The sequence below is a fragment of the Lithobates pipiens genome, unplaced genomic scaffold (genome assembly GCF_037356315.1).
Source record: "Lithobates pipiens isolate NorthernLeopardFrog02 unplaced genomic scaffold, aLitPip1_a1.2 Scaffold_30, whole genome shotgun sequence".
NCBI classification, from domain to species: Eukaryota; Metazoa; Chordata; class Amphibia; order Anura; family Ranidae; genus Lithobates; species Lithobates pipiens.
Window position 1 is genome coordinate 31,120,570 of NW_027507791.1, and position 23,384 is coordinate 31,143,953.

The following is a 23,384-nucleotide window of genomic DNA, read 5'->3' on the forward strand; positions in this document are numbered from 1 at the left end:
TTTCTCAGATTATTTACTGGTAATAAAATAAAAAAATGCCTTCTGCAGCAGAAATCAGTGCTAACAGGAACAGTCCCAAAATATGCACAAAATTGCCAGTGAGCTGCATATTTTTAAAACCATTTAAAGGAAATGTAAAAGACATTTAAAAGAAATGTAAAAACAACAACAGCAACAAAAGTTATCGAAAATCTAAAAAAAAAAAAAAAAATCGAAAAAAGGATGTTCAGCTTTACATTGCACTCAACCTATGATTTTTTTTTCGTAGACCATGCTAGGTACAACAAAGGTCCCAACAATTCACATTTTTTAATGAAAAGAAAAAAAATGCAATTATACAAAATATATATAATAAAAAAAAAGTTTATTCTTACTTGAAAAATTTAAAAAATAAAATAAAAACATTCACCAAAAAGCTGTTTATGGGGTTATACACCCTGAGGTATATAAATACCTTTAAAAGAAATATAAAAAGAACAACAAAAAAGTTATCCAAACTCTAAAAATACTAAATTAAAAAAAAATCGAAAAAAGAATGTTCTTGAACACTCAGAGCTTTACATTGCACTTAACCTATGATTTTTTTTTCATAAACCATGTTAGGTACAACAAAGGCCCCAACAATTCAAATTTTTTAATGAAAAGAAAAAAAAATGCAATTAAACGAAATACAAAAAAAAATAAAAAAGATCAATAAAAAGTTTATTCTTACTTGAAAAATGTAAAAAATAAAATAAAAACAATCACCACAAAGCTGTTTATGGGGTTATATAAACAAAGTAATCTAAGAAAAAAATTCTAGAAAAACAAAAACAAATTTCAAACCTCTCAGATCTTTACATTGCAAAATTTTGTTAACGATTTTAGGTATGAGAGGAGCTCCAACAATTCACATTTTTTAATGAAAAGAAAAAAATGTAATTTTACAATTATACAAAATAAAAAAAAAGATAAATAAAAAGTTTGTTCTTGAAAAATTGAAAAAAATAAAAAAAGAAAAACATTCACCGAAAATCTGTTTCTGGGGTTATACACCCTGAGGTATGAAAAAGAAATGTAAAAACAACAAAAAAATAAATAAAGTAATCTAAGAAAAGAATTCTAAAAAAAAAAAAAATTTCAAACCTCTTAGATCTTTACATTGAAAAATTTTGTAAACAATTTTAGGTATGAGAGGAGCCCCTACAATTCACAATTTACACCGAAAAAAAATTAATTATGCAAATAAAAATAAATAAAAATAAATAATAAAAAGATTTATTCCAACTGGAGAAATGTAAAAAAAAATAAAATAAAATTCACCGAAATGCTGATTATGGGGGTTGTATTCCCTGACCTGCTGTGACTGCAGATCTTTGGACAGGTAGGTGGTATAATGGAGCAGATAAGTTGGCGATGCGCGGTTGGGTGACCCTCTTATCTCCTTGTGATAGGGCTCCGTATAAGAAGACATCGCCCCCTCCTCTTCACCCTCTCGTCCTCTGCTGGTAACCTGGTGTGACATGGCATGCCGGCCTGCACGGGAGAGGCTGCAGAACCGGTTGAGACTCAGGAACACCCTCGCCCGGGAATGCCTCGCCGAATTTCTTGGAGTCTTTGTGTTGCTCGTGAGTAATTCCCAAAAAAATTTCAAAAATATTGGCATGATATGGATAATGGTGGAATTGCGTTGGGTGGGGCGGGGGGGGGGGGGTTAAAGTATATGAAAAGCCAAACCTTTTTTTTATAGTGTTGAAGGGTTAGCACCCCTGTTATTTTTGTGAGATACATTGTCTTTTTTTTTATCCTGGTGGCCTTTTTGTCCTGGTGACCATTATCACTGGGGCCATAAATGGTGACCAAATCCAAATAAATGTTAGAGTTGTCACCATAACCCGAGAACAGAGGGGGACACCTGTTAAGGTGACCAAATATCTGCCCCGGGGGTTCTGTTCACAAAAGGTTCGGCAAATCTTGTTCCAAATTCGGCAAAACCGAACTTGGAGGCCAATCCCAGTGAAGTCTACGGGGAAGGAGGCCAACTATTGCCAAAAAAAAAGCAGAGGAAGGCTGGCCACTGGCACCGGAAAATTCTCTGGTGGCGGATCTACACACAAATTGGCCGGGACCGCGCATCTCGAACCTTCAAGCCTCGGTAATGGCGAACACCAACCTTCATCCCTACCGGTGAAAAACTGTGAGGACCACAGATCTACAGCCATGGTAGAACAGAGCTGTTATGTTTAGAATATGAGTTGGAGTTAGGGCTTGTATTTTGGTTAGAGTTAGTATTGAGGGTAGTGTCAGAGTTAGGCTTGGCATTAAGGTTAGAGGTAGGGTTAGAGTGAGACTTAGCATTAGGGTTAGAGGTAGGGTTAGAGTGAGGCTTGGCATTAGGGTTAGAGGTAGGGTTAGAGTGAGGCTTGGCATTAAGGTTAGAGGTAGGGTTAGAGTGAGGCTTGGCATTAGGGTTAGAGGTAGGGTTAGAGTGAGGCTTGGCATTAAGGTTAGAGGTAGGGTTAGAGTGAGGCTTAGCATCAGGGTTAGAGGTAGGGTTAGAGTGAGGCTTGGCATTAGGGTTAGAGTGAGGCTTGGCATTAGGGTTAGAGGTAGGGTTAGAGTTAGGCTTGGCATTAGGGTTAGAGGTAGGGTTAGAGTGAGGCTTGGCATTAGGGTTAGAGGTAGGGTTAGAGTTAGGCTTGGCATTAGGGTTAGAGGTAGGGTTAGAGTGAGACTTGGCATTAGGGCTAGAGGTAGGGTTAGAGTGAGGCTTGGCATCAGGGTTAGAGGTAGGGTTAGAGTTAGGCTTGGCATTAGGGTTAGAGGTAGGATTAGAGTTAGGCTTGGCATTAAGGTTAGAGGTAGGATTAGAGTGAGGCTTGGCATTAGGGTTAGAGGTAGGGTTAGAGTGAGGCTTGGCATTAGGGTTAGAGTGAGGCTTGGCATTAAGGTTAGAGGTAGGGTTAGAGTGAGGCTTGGCATTAAGGTTAGAGGTAGGGTTAGAGTGAGGCTTGGCATTAAGGTTAGAGGTAGGGTTAGAGTGAGGCTTGGCATTAGGGTTAGAGGTAGGGTTAGAGTGAGGCTTGGCATTAAGGTTAGAGGTAGGGTTAGAGTGAGGCTTGGCATTAGGGTTAGAGGTAGGGTTAGAGTGAGGCTTGGCATCAGGGTTAGAGGTAGGGTTAGAGTTAGGCTTGGCATTAGGGTTAGAGGTAGGGTTAGAGTGAGGCTTGGCATTAAGGTTAGAGGTAGGGTTAGAGTGAGGCTTGGCATCAGGGTTAGAGGTAGGGTTAGAGTGAGCCTTGGCATTAAGGTTAGAGGTAGGGTTAGAGTTAGGCTTGGCATTAGGTTTAGAGGTAGGATTAGAGTTAGGCTTGGCATTAAGGTTAGAGGTAGGATTAGAGTGAGGCTTGGCATTAGGGTTAGAGGTAGGGTTAGAGTGAGGCTTGGCATTAGGGTTAGAGTGAGGCTTGGCATTAAGGTTAGAGGTAGGGTTAGAGTGAGGCTTGGCATTAAGGTTAGAGGTAGGGTTAGAGTGAGGCTTGGCATTAAGGTTAGAGGTAGGGTTAGAGTGAGGCTTGGCATTAGGGTTAGAGGTAGGGTTAGAGTTAGGCTTGGCATTAGGGTTAGAGGTAGGGTTAGAGTGAGGCTTGGTATTAAGGTTAGAGGTAGGGTTAGAGTGAGGCTTGGCATCAGGGTTAGAGGTAGGGTTAGAGTTAGGCTTGGCATTAGGGTTAGAGGTAGGGTTAGAGTGAGGCTTGGCATTAAGGTTAGAGGTAGGGTTAGAGTGAGGCTTGGCATCAGGGTTAGAGGTAGGGTTAGAGTGAGGCTTGGCATTAAGGTTAGAGGTAGGGTTAGAGTGAGGCTTGGCATCAGGGTTAGAGGTAGGGTTAGAGTTAGGCTTGGCATTAGGGTTAGAGGTAGGGTTAGAGTGAGGCTTGGCATTAAGGTTAGAGGTAGGGTTAGAGTGAGGCTTGGCATCAGGGTTAGAGGTAGGGTTAGAGTGAGGCTTGGCATTAAGGTTAGAGGTAGGGTTAGAGTGAGGCTTGGCATTAGGGTTAGAGGTAGGGTTAGAGTGAGGCTTGGCATTAAGGTTAGAGGTAGGGTTATAGTGAGGCTCGGCATTAGGGTTAGAGGTAGGGTTAGAGTGAGGCTTGGCATTAAGGTTAGAGGTAGGGTTAGAGTGAGGCTTGGCATTAAGGTTAGAGGTAGGGTTAGAGTGAGGCTTGGCATTAGGGTTAGAGGTAGGGTTAGAGTGAGGCTTGGCATCAGGGTTAGAGGTAGGGTTAGAGTTAGGCTTGGCATTAGGGTTAGAGGTAGGGTTAGAGTGAGGCTTGGCATTAAGGTTAGAGGTAGGGTTAGAGTGAGGCTTGGCATCAGGGTTAGAGGTAGGGTTAGAGTTAGGCTTGGCATTAGGGTTAGAGGTAGGGTTAGAGTGAGGCTTGGTATTAAGGTTAGAGGTAGGGTTAGAGTGAGGCTTGGCATTAAGGTTAGAGGTAGGGTTAGAGTGAGGCTTGGCATCAGGGTTAGAGGTAGGGTTAGAGTTAGGCTTGGCATTAGGGTTAGAGGTAGGGTTAGAGTGAGGCTTGGCATTAAGGTTAGAGGTAGGGTTAGAGTGAGGCTTGGCATCAGGGTTAGAGGTAGGGTTAGAGTTAGGCTTGGCATTAGGGTTAGAGGTAGGGTTAGAGTAAAGGCTTGGCATTAGGGTTAGAGGTAGGGTTAGAGTGAGGCTTGGCATCAGGGTTAGAGGTAGGGTTAGAGTTAGGCTTGGCATTAAGGTTAGAGGTAGGGTTAGAGTGAGGCTTGGCATCAGGGTTAGAGGTAGGGTTAGAGTTAGGCTTGGCATTAGGGTTAGAGGTAGGGTTAGAGTGAGGCTTGGCATCAGGGTTAGAGGTAGGGTTAGAGTGAGGCTTGGCATTAAGGTTAGAGGTAGGGTTAGAGTGAGGCTTGGCATCAGGGTTAGAGGTAGGGTTAGAGTGAGGCTTGGCATTAAGGTTAGAGGTAGGGTTAGAGTGAGGCTTGGCATTAGGGTTAGAGGTAGGGTTAGAGTGAGGCTTGGCATTAAGGTTAGAGGTAGGGTTAGAGTGAGGCTTGGCATTAGGGTTAGAGGTAGGGTTAGAGTGAGGCTTGGCATTAGGGTTAGGGGTAGGGTTAGAGTGAGGCTTGGCATCAGGGTTAGAGGTAGGGTTAGAGTTAGGCTTGGCATTAGGGTTAGAGGTAGGGTTAGAGTTAGGCTTGGCATTAGGGTTAGAGGTAGGGTTAGAGTGAGGCTTGGCATTAAGGTTAGAGGTAGGGTTAGAGTGAGGCTTGGCATCAGGGTTAGAGGTAGGGTTAGAGTGAGGCTTGGCATTAAGGTTAGAGGTAGGGTTAGAGTGAGGCTTGGCATCAGGGTTAGAGGTAGGGTTAGAGTTAGGCTTGGCATTAGGGTTAGAGGTAGGGTTAGAGTGAGGCTTGGCATTAAGGTTAGAGGTAGGGTTAGAGTGAGGCTTGGCATCAGGGTTAGAGGTAGGGTTAGAGTGAGGCTTGGCATTAAGGTTAGAGGTAGGGTTAGAGTGAGGCTTGGCATCAGGGTTAGAGGTAGGGTTAGAGTTAGGCTTGGCATTAGGGTTAGAGGTAGGGTTAGAGTGAGGCTTGGTATTAAGGTTAGAGGTAGGGTTAGAGTGAGGCTTGGCATTAAGGTTAGAGGTAGGGTTAGAGTGAGGCTTGGCATCAGGGTTAGAGGTAGGGTTAGAGTTAGGCTTGGCATTAGGGTTAGAGGTAGGGTTAGAGTGAGGCTTGGCATTAAGGTTAGAGGTAGGGTTAGAGTGAGGCTTGGCATCAGGGTTAGAGGTAGGGTTAGAGTTAGGCTTGGCATTAGGGTTAGAGTTAGGGTTAGAGTGAGGCTTGGCATCAGGGTTAGAGGTAGGGTTAGAGTGAGGCTTGGCATTAAGGTTAGAGGTAGGGTTAGAGTGAGGCTTGGCATTAGGGTTAGAGGTAGGGTTAGAGTGAGGCTTGGCATTAAGGTTAGAGGTAGGGTTAGAGTGAGGCTCGGCATTAGGGTTAGAGGTAGGGTTAGAGTGAGGCTTGGCATTAAGGTTAGAGGTAGGGTTAGAGTGAGGCTTGGCATTAAGGTTAGAGGTAGGGTTAGAGTGAGGCTTGGCATTAGGGTTAGAGGTAGGGTTAGAGTGAGGCTTGGCATCAGGGTTAGAGGTAGGGTTAGAGTTAGGCTTGGCATTATGGTTAGAGGTAGGGTTAGAGTGAGGCTTGGCATTAGGGTTAGAGGTAGGGTTAGAGTTAGGCTTGGCATTAAGGTTAGAGGTAGGGTTAGAGTGAAGCTTGGCATCAGGGTTAGAGGTAGGGTTAGAGTTAGGCTTGGCATTATGGTTAGAGGTAGGGTTAGAGTGAGGCTTGGCATTAGGGTTAGAGGTAGGGTTAGAGTTAGGCTTGGCATTATGGTTAGAGGTAGGGTTAGAGTGAGGCTTGGCATTAGGGTTAGAGGTAGGGTTAGAGTTAGGCTTGGCATTAAGGTTAGAGGTAGGGTTAGAGTGAGGCTTGGCATTAGGGTTAGAGGTAGGGTTAGAGTGAGGCTTGGCATCAGGGTTAGAGGTAGGGTTAGAGTTAGGCTTGGCATTATGGTTAGAGGTAGGGTTAGAGTGAGGCTTGGCATTAGGGTTAGAGGTAGGGTTAGAGTGAGGCTTGGCATCAGGGTTAGAGGTAGGGTTAGAGTTAGGCTTGGCATTAGGGTTAGAGGTAGGGTTAGAATGAGGCTTGGCATTAAGGTTAGAGGTAGGGTTAGAGTTAGGCTTGGCATTAAGGTTAGAGGTAGGGTTAGAGTTAGGCTTGGCATTAAGGTTAGAGGTAGGGTTAGAGTTAGGCTTGGCATTAAGGTTAGAGGTAGGGTTAGAGTAAGGCTTGGCATTAAGGTTAGAGGTAGGGTTAGAGTGAGGCTTGGCATTAAGGTTAGAGGTAGGGTTAGAGTGAGGCTTGGCATTAAGGTTAGAGGTAGGGTTAGAGTGAGGCTTGGCATTAGGGTTAGAGGTAGGGTTAGAGTGAGGCTTGGCATCAGAGTTAGAGGTAGGGTTAGAGTTAGGCTTAGCATTAGGGTTAGAGGTAGGATTAGATTGAGGCTTGGCATTAGGGTTAGAGGTAGGGTTAGAGTGAGGCTTGGCATTAAGGTTAGAGGTAGGGTTAGAGTTAGGCTTGGCATTAAGGTTAGAGGTAGGGTTAGAGTGAAGCTTGGCATTAAAGTTAGAGGTAGGGTTAGAGTGAGGCTTGGCATTAGGGTTAGAGGTAGGGTTAGATTGAGGCTTGGCATTAAGGTTAGAGGTAGGGTTAGAGTGAGGCTTGGCATTAGGGTTAGAGGTAGGGTTAGAGTGAGGCTTGGCATTAAGGTTAGAGGTAGGGTTAGAGTGAGGCTTGGCATTAGGGTTAGAGGTAGGGTTAGAGTTAGGCTTGGCATTAAGGTTAGAGGTAGGGTTAGAGTGAGGCTTGGCATTAAGGTTAGAGGTAGGGTTAGAGTTAGGCTTGGCATTAAGGTTAGAGGTAGGGTTAGAGTGAGGCTTGGCATTAAGGTTAGAGGTAGGGTTAGAGTTAGGCTTGGCATTAAGGTTAGAGGTAGGGTTAGAGTGAGGCCTGGCATTAAGGTTAGAGGTAGGGTTAGAGTGAGGCTTGGCATTAAAGTTAGAGGTAGGGTTAGAGTGAGGCTTGGCATTAGGGTTAGAGTTATGTTTAGCATAAGGGTTGGAGTTAGGGTTAGATTTAGGGCTTGTGTTTTGGTTAGAGTTAGTATTGGGGTTAGAATTAGGGATAGCGTTAGAGCTAGGCTTGGCATTAAGGTTAGAGGTAGGGTTAGAGTTAGGTCTAGTGATAGGGATATATTTTGGGTTAGAATTAGGGTTAGTGTTAGGGATAGTGTTAGAGTTAGGCTTGGCATTAGGGTTAAGGCAAGCATTAGTGTTAAAGTTAGGGTATAAGGGTTAGAGTTAGGAGTTAGGGTTAGAGTTAGAGTTAGGACTAGTATTAAGTTAGCGAGTTAACATTTAGGTAAGAAGTACTAGGGTTAGATTTAGGGCTAGCATTATGATTAGGGTTAGGGTTAACATTGGGGTTGGTGTTGGGGATAGCATTAGAGTTAGACTTGGCATTGGGGTTAGAGTTAGGATTAGCATTAGAGTTGGGGGGGGCTAGTGCTAGGATTAGAGTTAGGGTTAGAGTTAGATTTAGCATAAGAGTATTGATAGGGATAGAGTTAGGGCTAGTATCTGGGTTGGTGTTAGGGATAGCATTGGAGTTAAGGTTAGTGTTAAGGTTAGAGTTAGGGAGTAATATGGATAGAGTTAGGGTTAGCATTAGGGTAAGGTTTAGGGTTAGCATTAGGGTTGGTGTTAGGGTAAGGTTTAGGGTTAGCATTAAGATTGGTGTTAGGGTTAGCATTAGGGTAAGGTTTAGGGTTAGCATTAGGGTTGGTGTTAGGGTTAGCATTAGGGTAATGTTTAGGGTTAGCATTAGGGTTGGTGTTAAGGTTAGCATTAGGGTTGGTGTTAGGGTTAGCATTAGGGTAAGGTTTAGGCTTAGCATTAGGGTAAGGTTTAGGGTTAGCATTAGGGTTGGTGTTAGGGTTAGCATTAGGGTAATGTTTAGGGTTAGCATTAGGGTTGGTGTTAAGGTTAGCATTAGGGTTGGTGTTAGGGTTAGCATTAGGGTAAGGTTTAGGGTTAGCATTAGGGTTGGTGTTAGGGTAAGGTTTAGGGTTAGCATTAAGATTGGTGTTAGGGTTAGCATTAGGGTAAGGTTTAGGGTTAGCATTAGCGTTGGTGTTAGGGTTAGCATTAGGGTAAGGTTTAGGGTTAGCATTAGGGTTGGTGTTAAGGTTAGCATTAGGGTTGGTATTAGGGTTAGCATTAGGGTAATGATTAGGGTTAGCATTAGGGTTGGTGTTAGGGTTATCATTAGGGTTGGTGTTAAGGTTAGCATTTGGGTTGGTGTTAGGGTTAGCATTAGGGTTGGTGTTAGGGTTAGCATTAGGGTAAGGTTTAGGGTTAGCATTAGGGTTGGTGTTAAGGTTTGCATTAGGGTAAGGTTTAGGGTTAGCATGATGATTAGAGTTAGGCTTAGCATTTGGGTTGCTGTTAGGGTTAGCATTGGGGTTGGTGTTAGGTTTGGTGTTAGGGTTGGTGTTAGGTTTGGTGTTAGGGTTGGTGTTAGGGTTAGCATTAGGGTTGGTGTTAGGGTTGATATTAGGGTTATCATTATGATTAGAGCTAGGGTTAGTGTTAGGGTTGGTGTTAGGGTTAGCATTAGGGTTGGTGTTAAGGTTAGTATTAGGGTAAGGTTTAGGGTTAGCGTTAGGGTTGGTGTTAGGGTTATCATTATGATTAGAGTTAGGGTTAGCATTAGCGTTGGTGTTAGGGTTAGCATTAGGGTAAGGTTTAGAGTTAGCATTAGGGTTGGTGTTAGGGTTAGCATTAGGGTTGGTGTTAGGATTAGCATTAGGGTAAGGTTTAGGGTTAGCATTATGATTAGAGTTAAGGTTAGCATTGGGGTTGCTGTTAGAGTTAGCATTGGGGTTGGTGTTAGGTTTGGTGTTAGGGTTGGTGTTAGGTTTGGTGTTAAGGTTGGTGTTAGGGTTAGCATTGGGGTTGTTGTTAGGGTTGGTATTAGGGTTATCATTATGATTAGAGCTAGGGTTAGCGTTAGGGTTGGTGTTAGGGTTAGTATTAGGTAAGGTTTAGGGTTAGCGTTAGGGATGGTGTTAGGGTTATCATTATGATTAGGGTTAGGGTTAGCATTGGGGTTGGTGTTAGGGTTGGTGTTAGGATTAGGATAATGTTGAGGAATACCTGTGATTTGCCCTTCTGTGCCCCTGCAGTTGTCTCTTCATACCCCATCGATCAGTATATTTCTCCCCCATCACACGGGGTGTCGGTGTCTCATCTCTCTCTCTGGCTCGGTGGTGGCTGGTCATTGTGAGTGGCAGCATGTCCGTGCGGCTGCCGGGAAGCCTGCCATCAGCTGACTATGTGCCACCATCCTGCCCATCAGTAATCACAGCTGTTTACTGGTTGTTATCAGAAATGATTTATCACTTTTCAGCTACTTCATCCCCATAAAAATTCCTGATTATGGAATGTATCAGTAGAGGGCAGAGTACGACCCGTAATACCCGCACTCCTCGCCAAGCCACCTCTGCCAAGATTATTAACCCATCCTGGCAGAGAGACCGAGATCGGAGAATCCGAGGCTGGAAATGTTTTCGAGGATCATCTGGTCAGGATGGTGGATTGTACAATTCTCTGTACATTGTGTTTTTTTTTTGTATTTATTTTAGTGCTGTTATTTTCCATTTTGATTCTTTTTTCTTCTTGTTTTGTGAAAGAAAAAAAAAACAAACAATAAAATAAAGGGGCCCAGGATGGGTAGAATGGTATTGATTTTTTTATTTTTATTTTAGTGCTGTTATTTTACATTTTTATTATTTTTTCTTCTAGTTTTTATGAAGTAAAAAAAAAAACAACAAAATAAATGGGCCTAGGATGGGTAGAATGGCGTTGTTTTTGTTTTTGTATTTATTTTAGTGCTGTTATTTTATATTTTTATTATTTTTTCTTCTTGTTTTATGGGGGGGGGGGGGAAACAATAAAATAAAGGGGCCCAGGATAGGTAGAATTGCATTGTTTTGTTTTTTTTTGTAATTTTTGTATTCATTTTAACACTGTTATTTTCCATTTTGATTATTTTTTCTTTTTGTTTTGTGAAAAAATAAATAAAGGGGCCAAGGATGGGTAGAATAGCATTGTTTTTGTTTGTTTTTTGTATTCATTTTAGTGCTGTTATTTTACATCTTTATTATTTTTTCTTCTTGTTTTGTGAAAGAAAAAAAAACAAACAATACAATAAAGGGGCCCAGGATGGGTAGAATGGTATTGATTTTTTTTGTATTTTAGTGCTGTTATTTTATATTTTTATTATTTCTTCTTCTTGTTTTGTGAAAATAAAAAAATAAAATAAAGGGGCCCAGGGTGGGAAAAATTGCTTTTTTTGAATTTATTTTAGTGCTGTTATTTTCCATTTTTATTATTTTTTCTTCTTTTTTTGTGAAAAATAAAAACAATAAAATAAAGGGGCCCAAGTTGGGTAGAATGGCATTGTTTTGTATTTTTTGTATTTATTTTGGTGCTGTTGTTTTCCATTTTGATTCTTTTTTCTTCTTATTTTGTAAAAAAAAACAATAAAATAAAGGGGCCCAGGATGGGTAGAATGGTATTGATTTTTTTGTATTTTAGTGCTGTTATTTTATATTTTTATTATTTTTTTCTTCTTGTTTTGTGAAAATAAAAAACAATAAAATAAAGGGGCCCAAGTTGGGTAGAATGGCATTTTTTTTGTATTTTATGTATTTATTTTGATGCTGTTGTTTTCCATTTTGATTATTTTTTCTTCTTTTTTTGTAAAAGAAAAAACAAACAATAAAATAAAGGGGCCCAGGATGGGTAGAATGGTATTGATATTTTTTGTATTTTAGTGCTGTTATTTTATATTTTTATTATTTCTTCTTTTTGTTTTGTGAAAATAAAAAAAATAAAATAAAGGGGCCCAGGGTGGGAAAAATAGCTTTTTTTGTATTTATTTTAGTGCTATTATTTTCCATTTTTAATATTTTTTTTATTCTTGTTTTGTGAAAGAAAAAAAAAACAATAAAATAAAGGGGCCTAGAATGGGTAGAATGGGATTTTTTTGTATTTATTTTAGTGCTGTTATTTTAATATTTTTATTGATTTACAAATAAATAAATAAAATAAAGGGGCACAGGATGGGTAAAATAGATTTTTTTTTTGTATTTTCTTTATTTATTTTAGTGCTGTTATCTTACATTTTTTATGTATTTAATATTTAATAAAAATAAAGGGACCAAGGATGGGTAGAATGGAGAAATTTCATTGGCACACCAAGGGATCCTCAGAAGAATCCGACGCTTTATTAACCTGGTCACAAGGTACACATAGAGCAACGTTTCGGAGCCACGCAGGGCCCCTTCGTCAGGCGGGTGGGATGGCTGGGTAGAAGGAGCTTCTGGAACCCTCAGGAGCCATTTATAGCCCATTGCGCTCTCAAAACCATTAAAAAAAAAAAAACGTTCTTCATTTCACCGTCCCCTTGGACGCCAATGCATTCCGCCAAAAATAGTGAACTTTGCCAAAATCTCCCAAATTTTATCAATTTCCACTGGAAAAAAATATTTTTTTTTTTGGAAACAATGAAAAAAAATGTAATACCCCCCCCCCCCCCCAAAAATCTCTCATCCTTTAGCTTATTTTTTTTTTTTTACAATCAAATGTTTGTTTTTTTTTCTTTCATATCCACATTTGCTTTTCTTGTAAAGAGCCATGGACGTTTGATTTCGAAATCTGGTCCATATCCAAAAATAAATGTTCCTCAGTCCGCGATGGGCGTGATGTGAAAGTTCCCCGTCTCGTGCTTTCAAATCCTGTTTTTTTAGGAAAATGGCGCAATTGTCAGTATGGTGACCTTAGAAGCCCAGAACGATTGCCTAACGCCGTGAGCGAGCTAGAGGCCGCCAACGCCCCTTGTGCGCAGCGAAGGTCACCAGATCTGGGGTGGGTTTTTTTGTTTTACCTTCTCCACACTCTTCTTTCCATGCCACACCCATGAGGAAAGCTAGAGCTAGGATTTTAAGACTGGCCGCTCCCACAGTATAACGGATTTATCCCTCCTGAAGAAGTCTTGAGCCATATGTACACAATCCTGACAGTTTATGAGAAGCTCAGGTGACCTTGAAGCCCACAACGATTGACCAACGCCGAGAGCGAGCTAGAGGCCACCAACGTCCCTTGTGCACAGCGAAAGGTCACCAGATTTGGGGTGGGTTTTTGTTTTACCCTTTCCGCACTCTTCTTTCCTTGCCACACCCATGAGGAAAGCTAGAGCCCGCCCACTAGGATTTCAAGACTCCCACAGTATGACGGATTGATCCCTCCTGAAGAAGTCTTGAGCCATATGTACACGATCCTGTCAATTTTTGAGAAACTCAGGTGACCTTAAACCCCAGAACGATTGCCTAACGCCGTGAGCGAGCTAGAGGCTGCCAACACCCCTTATGCGCAGCGAAGGTCACCAGATCTGGGGTGGGTTTTTGTTTTACCCTTTCCGCACTCTTCTTTCCTTGCCACACCCATGAGGAAAGCTAGAGCCCGCCCACTAGGATTTCAAGACTCCCACAGTATGACGGATTGATCCCTCCTGAAGAAGTCTTGAGCCATATGTACACGATCCTGTCAATTTTTGAGAAACTCAGGTGACCTTAAACCCCAGAACGATTGCCTAACGCCGTGAGCGAGCTAGAGGCTGCCAACACCCCTTATGCTCAGCGAAGGTCACCAGATCTGGGGTGGGTTTTTGTTTTACCTTCTCCACACTCTTCTTTCCATGCCACACCCATGAGGAAAGCTAGAGCCCACCCGCTAGGATTTCAAGACTGGCCGCTCCCACAGTGTAATGGATTGATCCCTCCTGAAGAAGTCTTGAGAGGAAAACTAAAACAAACAATTTATTACAATATATATAGTGCCATATATAAACGATCCAAAGCATCCGCAATTTCCCAACGCCGTGAGCGAGCTTTAAGCTGCCAACGCCCCTTGTGCGCAGCGAAGGTCACCAGATCTGGGGCAGGTTTTTGTTTATCCTCTCCGCACTCTTCTTTCTTTGCCACACCCATGAGGAAAACTAGGGCCCGTCCACTAGGATTTCAGACTGCCTGCAGTATAATGGATTGATCCCTCCTGAAGAAGTCTTGAGATGAAACAATGACAAACAATGTATTACAATGTATATATAATGCCATATGTACACGATCCAACTAAAGCATCCGCCATTTTTTTTCCTTTGAAGCTGATCACCGTTGCGGCCACGGCGCAGGGAGTCACCAGCCAGAACACCAAAGGGAACTTCTTCTGCATGTACCTGGCTGGAGCCATCGCTGTCGTCATCGCGATTTACGTGTCGGGGGGTGTGTCCGGTACGTTCATTTCCACATTACTGTATATGTCGTTTAGCATACATTTCTTAAACCAATCAAATGCCCTGAACTGTTTACTAATCCTTCCCCATCTGGCTGCCAGGTGCCGTTGCAGAAATTTTGAATTTTATCTCCGTTGACGGTTGAGTTAATATTAGGGTTGGCTTTAGGATGAGCATTAGGGTTAGTGTTAATAGTTGGGTTACTGTTAGGGTTAGTATTTGGGTTACCGTTGACGGTTGAGTTAAAGGGGTTGTAAAGGTTCGTTTTTTATTTTCTAAATAGGTTCCTCTAAGCTAGTGCATTGTTGGTTCACTTACCTTTTCCTTCCATTTCCCTTATAAATGTTTTTTTTCTTTGTCTGAATTTCTCACTTCCTGTTCCTCCTCAGTAAGCTGTTCAGTAAGCTGTTCTGGCTGACTAACCACCAGCTCAGATGATGGTGAGAAGTTTACTGAGGAGAAACAGGAAGTGAGATATTCAGACAAAGAAAAAAAAACATTTAGAAGGGAAATCGAAGGAAAAGGTAAGTGAACCAACAATGCACTAGCTTAGAGGAACCTATGTAGAAAATAAAAAACAAACCTTTACAACCCCTTTAATATTAAGGTTGGCTTTAGGATGAGCATTTGAGTTAGTGTTAATGGTTGAGCTACTGTTAGGGTTAGTATTTGGGTTATCGTTGATGGTTGGGTTAATATTAGGGTTGGCTTTAAGATGAGCATTAGGGTTAGTGTTAATGGTTGGGTTAATGTTAGGGTTAGTATTTGGGTTACCGTTGACGGTTGAGTTAATATTAAGGTTGGCTTTAGGATGAGCATTAGGGTTAGTGTTAATGGTTGAGCTACTGTTAGGGTTAGTGTTTGGGTTACCATTGACGGTTGAGTTAATATTAGGGTTGGCTTTGGGTTGAGCATTAGGGTTAGTGTTAATGGTTGGGTTACTGTTAGGGTTAGTATTTGGGTTACCGTTGATGGTTGAGTTAATATTAGGGTTGGTTTTAGGATGAGCATTAGGGTTAGTGTTAATGGTTGGGTTACTGTTAGGGTTAGTATTTGGGTTATCGTTGATGGTTAGGTTAATATTAGGGTTGGCTTTAGGATGAGCATTAGGGTTAGTGTTAATGGTTGGGTTACTGTTAGGGTTAGTATTTGGGTTACCGTTGACGGTTGAGTTAATATTAGGGTTGGCTTTGGGTTGAGCATTAGGGTTAGTGTTAATGGTTGAGCTACTGTTAGGGTTAGTATTTGGGTTACCGTTGACTGTTGGGTTAATATTAAGGTTGGCTTTGGGTTGAGCATTTGGGTTAGTGTTAATGGTTGAGCTACTGTTAGGGTTAGTATTTGGGTTACCGTTGATGGTTGGGTTAATATCAGGGTTGGCTTTGGGTTGAGCATTAGGGTTAGTGTTAATGGTTGGGTTAATGTTAGGGTTAGTATTTGGGTTACCGTTGACGGTTGAGTTAATATTAGGGTTGGCTTTGGGTTGAGCATTAGGGTTAGTGTTAAAGGTTGGGTTACTGTTAAGGTAAGTATTTGGGTTACCGTTGACGGTTGGGTTAATATTAGGGTTGGCTTTAGGATGAGCATTAGGGTTAGTGTTAATGGTTGAGCTACTGTTAGGGTTAGTATTTGGGTTACGGTTGATGGTTGAGTTAATATTAGGGTTGGCTTAAGGATGAGCATTAGGGTTAGTGTTAATGGTTGGGTTAATGTTAGGGTTAGTATTTGGGTTACCGTTGACGGTTGAGTTAATATTAGGGTTGGCTTTGGGTTGAGCATTAGGGTTAGTGTTAAAGGTTGGGTTACTGTTAAGGTAAGTATTTGGGTTACCGTTGACGGTTGGGTTAATATTAGGGTTGGCTTTAGGATGAGCATTAGGGTTAGTGTTAATGGTTGAGCTACTGTTAGGGTTAGTATTTGGGTTACGGTTGATGGTTGAGTTAATATTAGGGTTGGCTTAAGGATGAGCATTAGGGTTAGTGTTAATGGTTGGGTTACTGTTAGGGTTAGTATTTGGGTTACCGTTGATGGTTGGGTTAATATTAGGGTTGGCTTTAGGATGAGCATTAGTGTTAGTGTTATTGGTTGGGTTACTGTTAGGGTTAGTATATGGGTTACCGTTGACGGTTGAGTTAATATTAGGGTTGGCTTAAGGATGAGCATTAGGGTTAGTATTAATGGTTGGGTTACTGTTAGGGTTAGTATTTGGGTTACCGTTGACGGTTGAGTTAATATTAGGGTTGGCTTTAGGATGAGCATTAGGGTTAGTGTTAATGGTTGGGTTACTGTTAGGGTTAGTATTTGGGTTACCGTTGACGGTTGGGTTAATATTAGGGTTGGCTTTAGGATGAGCATTAGGGTTAGTGTTAATGGTTGAGCTACTGTTAAGGTTTGTATTTGGATTACCGTTGATGGTTGAGTTAATATTAGGGTTGGCTTTAGGATGAGCATTAGGGTTAGTGTTAATGGTTGAGCTACTGTTAAGGTTAGTATTTGGATTACCGTTGATGGTTGAGTTAATATTAGGGTTGGCTTTAGGATGAGCATTAGGGTTAGTGTTAATGGTTGGGTTACTGTTAGGGTTAGTATTTGGGTTATCATTGATGGTTGGGTTAATATTAGGGTTGGCTTTAGGATGAGCATTAGGGTTAGTGTTAATGGTTGGGTTACTGTTAGGGTAAGTATTTGGGTTACCGTTGACGGTTGAGTTAATATTAGGGTTGGCTTTAGGATGAGCATTAGGGTTAGTGTTAATGGTTGGGCTACTGTTAGGGTTAGTATTTGGGTTATAGTTGATGGTTGAGTTAATATTAGGGTTGGCTTTAGGATGAGCATTAGGGTTAACTTTAATGGTTGGGTTACTATTAGGGTAAAATTTAGGTTTAGCAATAGATGTAGTGTTGGGGATCATTTTAGGTCAACATAAGGTCCAGTATAGTTGAAATTAGCTTTCATAACCCCCCATGACCCATTGAAAGCCCAGTGCAACCACCAAAGCCCTCCTTTGTATTAAAATTGTGAATGTCAAAATTTTGTCAAATTGTTCTAAATTTCTCAAAAATGTCCAGCTAATCTTTATATCTGGTGATCTCACTTGGGCCCCCCCTTCTCTCTCTCCCACAGGTGGACATCTAAATCCGGCGTATTCGCTCAGCCTGTGCGTCCTGGGTCGGTTCCCCTGGTGGAAACTGCCCATCTATGTCATCATCCAGGTGGTGGGGTCTTTCGCTGGAGCGGCAGCTGCCTTCGCACTGTACTACGGTAAGACAAAGTCCCACCTTCCCTCCCTTCCGTGTCGTCTCTTGTGCTATTGGAGAACAGGACCTCTTTATTGTTCCTGGTTTTTATTTTTGCTTTCTTCAAGATGCCATCCAGAGTTACACCGGTGGCAACCTGACCGTGTACGGACCGCGAGAGACGGCCTCCATATTTTCCTCATACCCCGCCTCCTACCTGAGCATCGCCAACGGTTTTCTCGACCAGGTGACACCATAGCGCAATTTCATCCACCGATGGTCACCTGGTTCTCTTTCTGACTCTTCTCTTTATGAGCTGATAGATAAGTTTTAAGGTGGACCTGTCATCTGTCAAACTCTCAAATATGTCTTTTGGTTATAACCAAAACCGAAAATTTTCCCCTCACCTCCCGTTTAGGTGACCACTTTAAAATTGAAATGCAAATAATACAGTACGTCTTAAGACATTTTTATTTTGGTTAAAGGTTTCTGATTTCTCACAAACTATTTTTTATACAGGTGATGGGGACAGCGATGTTGATGGTCGGCATCTTGGCCATCATTGACTCCAAGAACAAGCCGGTCCCGAAGGGTCTGGAGCCAGTCGTAGTTGGGATGCTGGTGTTCTCCATTGGCCTTTCCATGGGAGCGAATTGTGGTTATCCGATTAACCCGAGTCGAGACCTGGGGCCACGGCTCTTCACCTACGTGGCGGGATGGGGCTCAGATGTCTTCAGGTTGGTGGCCAATTCAGTTTGTTGGTTGTAAAGAGCGGGCGGGAGGGTGTCCTTCAGTTTAGCTTGACTGTCTTTTTTCGGTCGTCATGGATGCCGCTCAAGAAGATCTGTTAAAATTTGGAGGCGCCGGAGAATGGTTAGAACTTCCGGCAACTTTTTTTGGTCCTCGTTGGGCAGAACGCTCATAAATTATCCATCATGGAGGTTCTAACCCTTACCTGCTCGATCCAAAACAGTAAATGGGTTCATTAAGGGATTTACCTTAATTTTTGGTGGTGTGTGTCAGGGTGTGACCCTTTATCCTTATTAGTGCCTTGGATAATACTGGAGATATCTCCCCCTACTTCTGGTCCTCCCGTGAAAACCTGGGATCTGCTGTGCATTGAACCTTCGTTCCAGTGGACCTCTATCTTCTCACAGTCTTGGTGCTCCTTTACACTTGCTTCAACTTCAACAAACATTAAAGAGCCTACTGCTTCCACATGCTTTTTTATGTGTTTTTGATGCTTCAGTGATGCTTTTTTTTTAAGCATTGATGAATCTTAGCAAATGCCCTTTGTGTGTTTTCTATTTGTTTTAAAGGCCCCAGTAGAACCCCCAGCTCAGTCGTACCCCTACTCAGCAGATCCCCAACTCATTGGTACCCTTGTTCAGCAGATCACCAGCCTATTTGTACCCTTCGTTTAGCAGATCCTTTGATCAGTAGTGCTCCCAGCTCTGCTGATGCCCAACTCAGTAGTATCCCCAGCTTTTCAGTTCCCCCGCTCAGTAGTAACCTCCAGCTCTCCTGATCCCCCGCTCAGTAGTAATCCCCAGCTATGCTGATCCCCCGCTCAGTAATAACCCCCAGCTCTGCTTATCCCCCACTCAGTAGCAACCCCCAGCTCTACCGATCCCCAGCTCAGTAGTAACCCCCATCTCTGCTGATCTCCCACTCAGTAGTAACCCCCAGCTCTGCTGATCCCCCACTCAGTAGTAACCCCCATTTCTGCTGATCCTCCGCTCAGTAGTAACCCCCAGCTCTTCTGATCCCCTGCTTAGTAGTAACCCTCAGCTTTGCTGATCCCCCACTCATCTGATCCTCTAGGTTTCTCATCCGTCTACCCCCCAGTCCCCCTCACCTCCCAATTTATTTCTCCAGTGCTGTGCACAAAATGTGACATTGCTAGTTTCTCCTGCTCCGGTCAACCAGCTCTGCTGATCCCCCACTCAGTAGTAATCCCCAGCTATGCTGATCCCCCGCTCAGTAGTAACCCCCACATCTACCAATCCCCTGCTCAGTAGTAACCCCCAGCTCTACCGATCCCCCGCTCAGTAGTAACCCCCAGCTCTGCTGATCCCCCACTCAGTAGAAACCCCCATCTCTGCTGATCTCCCACTCAGTAGTAACCCCCAGCTCTGCTGATCCCCTGCTTAGTAGTAACCCCCAGCTCTGCTGATCCCCCACTCAGTAGTAACCACCAGCTCTGCTGATCTCCCACTCAGTAGGTAACCCCAGGCTTTGCTGATCCTCTGGTTTTCTCATCTGTCCATCGCCCCCCCCCCCCGCCCCCCCGGTCCCCCTGGTCCCCCTCACCTCCTGCTATATTTCTCCAATGCTGTATACAACATGTGACATTGCTAGTTTCTCCTGCTCCGGTCAACAAGCTCTGCTGATCCTCTGCCGCTCAGTCCTCTCTATCCAGCCCCACTCATCCCATTTTTGAAGCAAAGCAAATACAACGTGTGACCAGGACTGTAAGGTCATCATTATATTTAGTGACAGGAGCTCTGATTGGCTTTCAGAGCTCTTGAATAAAAGGTATCCAATGCCACATTTTGAAACAAGTGTAAACGAGGCCTTAAGAAAAAAATGTCAGTGGGTGATAACTCCACCATGATGATTCTTCCACAATGGTGTCACTGACCCATTGGTGGAGTCTTCATAGGTGTATCAACCATCAACCAGTCCAGGGACAGCCCTGAAATAATAACCAAGCTTTATTTCTCCTTTACAGAGCTGGAAAAAACTGGTGGTGGGTGCCCATCGTAGCACCATGCGTGGGTGCAGTTTTTGGCACCTTGCTTTACCAGATCCTGGTGGAGATCCACCACCCGGCACAGGAAACCAAAGCAGAAGAGGCTACCAACGTGGAGACCCCAGCAGAAAAAATGAAGGAGATTCCGGTCTTCACGATCAATTTGGACAACTCTTTGTGTCATCGGCTTTGACTGGCCATCCATTGCGTTGTCCTAGTTTGGCCCAATGGTCCCTTCCCATTGCACATGGACTAACAGCTACCGTTGTGTCCTCTTATGGAAGTGTCCGCATTTACGGCACAACTGAAGTTATTAAACCTTTTTTAGTTGTACAGTTGAGAGCTGCAGCAGAAGGGTCACCTCTGGATAGAGCTGCATTGTGTGTAACGGCTGGTTGTCTGGTACCCAGAGAAGCCGGGGCATCTCCTGAGGCTTCATTACCTGCTGAGGGCCATATCTTTGAGGAACAGTTCATGTCACCTGGGTTCCATTCAATGCCTTGATCTCATCCACCTAGCAGGAGAGGAACATTTCGGTGGTGTATCCTAACACCTGTCAATGCTTTTTTGGGACCCTCAAACCCTCTGACATGGAAATGTCCACTTCCTAAAGTCTAGGTCCTGCCCTGCTGCATGGGTGCCGGGTTCGAGGAGGCTTTCAAAGGTGTACACATGCTAGTCAGTCACGTTACGAGATTTGATGAACCCAATAAGGTTGAATTAACGGTTGACTCCCGTTTTGTTCATAACACATGAGATAGCCATTTCGGAACTGTAGAGCTACCCCCCCACAGGAGCCACTAAATCTTGAGGTACCCCCTTAATTCCTGCTGCACTGGGCAAGACTTCTGTTTAGGCCTCCTACTGTCCAGATCCTCCCATGCCAGCCAGGTGGTCTTCTGCACAAGACCCAAAGGTAATGGAGATCCCTCTCTTTGGCTTCCTCTCCTTACTTTCCTTGGCCATCATTGACTCCAACAACTAGCCAGGCCCAAAGGGTCGTAGTTGGGATGCTGGTGTTCTCCAAATGGCCTTTCCATGGGAGCGACGTGTGAATTGGGGCCATGGCTTTTCACCTACGTGGCAGGTTGGGGCCCAGATGTCTTCAGGTTGGTGGCCAATTCTTTGGAAGTTTGTTGGTTGTAAAGAGCAGGCGGAAGGGTGTCCTTCGGTTTAGCTTGGTTGTCTTTTCGGTCAACATGGATGCCACTCAAGAACATCTGTTAAAATTTAGACACCCTTCCTCTCCTTACTTTCCTCAGCTCCAGCCTCAAGGCAGATCCCCCCCCCATCCCCGAGAGACCCCTTCCAGGCCCCACAACAGAAACGTCAGCACTCCATCTTCTACCCGACTCTCCTGTTGGCCAGGCTCCACAATATTTAAGGGCTGATCCAGGGCCTTCTGCCTGGAGATTGACCAGATTCCCTCAAGTATGCAGATCAGGACCTCTTGGCCTCCGCCCACTAACTTCTAGAAGCTTCGCCAAGCTTCCAGAATCAGGGGGGGAGCTATCAGAGACCTTCCCCTGTGGAGTCCTCCAGCCTGACCTGGAGTAACCCGACCCAATTACAGACTCACATAACTATCAACGAGTCAACAAAATAAATGTACCTACACTAGTTGCGCACCAGAGGGTGTTACATAACGTAAGGATTTTGCTTCCATCTAAAGCAACAATTATCGAAAAAAAAAACTCAAAACTTTGGGTTGTCATCAGGACAGGAATAGGGGGCAAGACTTTCAGTGGGGACACCTGTTCTGGTGACCACTAAGAGGGGATTTCCCCTCACTCTGGAGAGATTTCCAACCACTTCCTGTTGTGTCTACAGGACAGGAAGTAAAAGGAAATCACCCCAATGGGGGACACAGATGGCAAAAAAAAAAACATTCTCTAATCTCTCCACAGTTTGGGGTTCAGATATTCTTTAAAAAGAACCTGTAGGGGTAGAAATATGGAGACTTCCTTTTAAAAAATGCTATATTCCTGGCTGTCTCTGACATCCTCTTCCTGCAACCATAGCAACAGTATTCTGTTTCTTCTACCCCCTGCTCCTGTAATTGCCCCTCCCCAGGACTCGGCACAGAGCTTCAGGTGAAATCACAGACAGCCTGGTTATTCGATTGTGGCATCCTCAGCAATAGCCTCAGGTTTAGCCTTCCATGTGCTTCACCTTCGATGAGAAAGATAGGAGTCTGGATGGGTGCTGGTGGTGGCGTAGTGTTCCTTATTAGGATATTGGGGCGGATCACATCATTACCCCACATCGTACTCATTTATAGAATGGCCCACCTTGGTACCTACAGGACAGAAGCAGCTGAGAATCTGCTTAGGTTTAGGTTTGCTGTAATCCTCCTTACAGTGGGAAGAATTGAGGAACGTCATCTGCAGTGGCTTGAAATGGCCACAAGAGGGCAACAAAGCACCACCCTGTCTACATTTCCTCTTTCTGACTTAATTTGATTTTTTTAAATGTTTATTGTTTTTCTTTGTTGAATGTAATTAAAATGATAAAAAAAAAGAAAAAACAATTTCACCGTATTCAATGTCTGAGATCTGTGTGTGCTTTATCTTTTCTGCTTTTGTTTTATTATGTTTATGGAAAAGTTTAGTAAAGTGCTAATTAAATAATAATGGTGGAGGTGATGGATGGTGGGAACCCCTCATAATGGGCACAGCGGGTGTACAGACCCGGGAACTCAGCACAGGGATGGTGGGAACCCCTCATAATGGGCACAGCGGGTGTACAGACCCGGGAACTCAGCACAGGGATGGTGGGAACCCCTCATAATGGGCACAGAGGGTGTACAGACCCGGGAACTCAGCACAGGGATGGTGGGAACCCCTCATAATGGGCACAGCGGGTGTACAGACCTGGGAACTCAGCACAGGGATGGTGGGAACCCCTCATAATGGGCACAACGGGTGTACAGACCCGGGAACTCAGCACAGGGATGGTGGGAACCACTCATAATGGGCACAGAGGGTGTACAGACCCGGGAACTCAGCTCAGGGATGGTGGGGACCCCTCATAATGGGCACAGCGGGCGTACAGACCCGGGAACTCAGCACAGGGATGGTGGGAACCACTCATAATGGGCACAGAGGGTGTACAGACCCGGGAACTCAGCTCAGGGATGGTGGGGACCCCTCATAATGGGCACAACGGGTGTACAGACCCGGGAACTCAGCACAGGGATGGTGGGAACCCCTCATAATGGGCACAGCGGGTGTACAGACCTGGGAACTCAGCACAGGGATGGTGGGAACCCCTCATAATGGGCACAGCGGGCGTACAGACCCGGGAACTCAGCACAGGGATGGTGGAAACCCCTGATAATGGGCACAGCGGGTGTACAGACCCGGGAACTCGGCACAGGGATGGTGGGAACCCCTCATAAT

At 43.8% G+C, this 23,384-nt stretch overlaps 2 protein-coding genes across 2 annotated transcripts; one reads left to right on the forward strand and one right to left on the reverse strand.

Moving 5' to 3' along the window:
- Positions 1 to 1,395: 1,395 nt before the first annotated feature.
- On the forward strand, positions 1,396 to 22,521 carry AQP10 (aquaporin 10). The gene is given in 8 exon segments (XM_077463934.1): positions 1,396 to 1,455; positions 1,457 to 1,489; positions 1,491 to 1,607; positions 13,864 to 13,990; positions 17,116 to 17,253; positions 17,357 to 17,475; positions 17,748 to 17,965; positions 19,963 to 22,521. Coding segments are annotated over 8 exon segments (1,026 nt in total). The 3' UTR covers positions 20,177 to 22,521.
- Positions 2,161 to 9,508, reverse strand: LOC143943385 (uncharacterized). Its single transcript, XM_077465119.1, has 4 exons — positions 9,251 to 9,508; positions 5,829 to 6,650; positions 2,480 to 2,545; positions 2,161 to 2,191 (listed from the first exon to the last, which is right to left on the reverse strand). The coding sequence occupies exons 1-4, from the start codon at positions 9,490 to 9,492 to the stop codon at positions 2,161 to 2,163; spliced, it is 1,161 nt and encodes a 386-aa protein (XP_077321245.1). The 5' UTR covers positions 9,493 to 9,508.
- Positions 22,522 to 23,384: the final 863 nt, after the last annotated feature.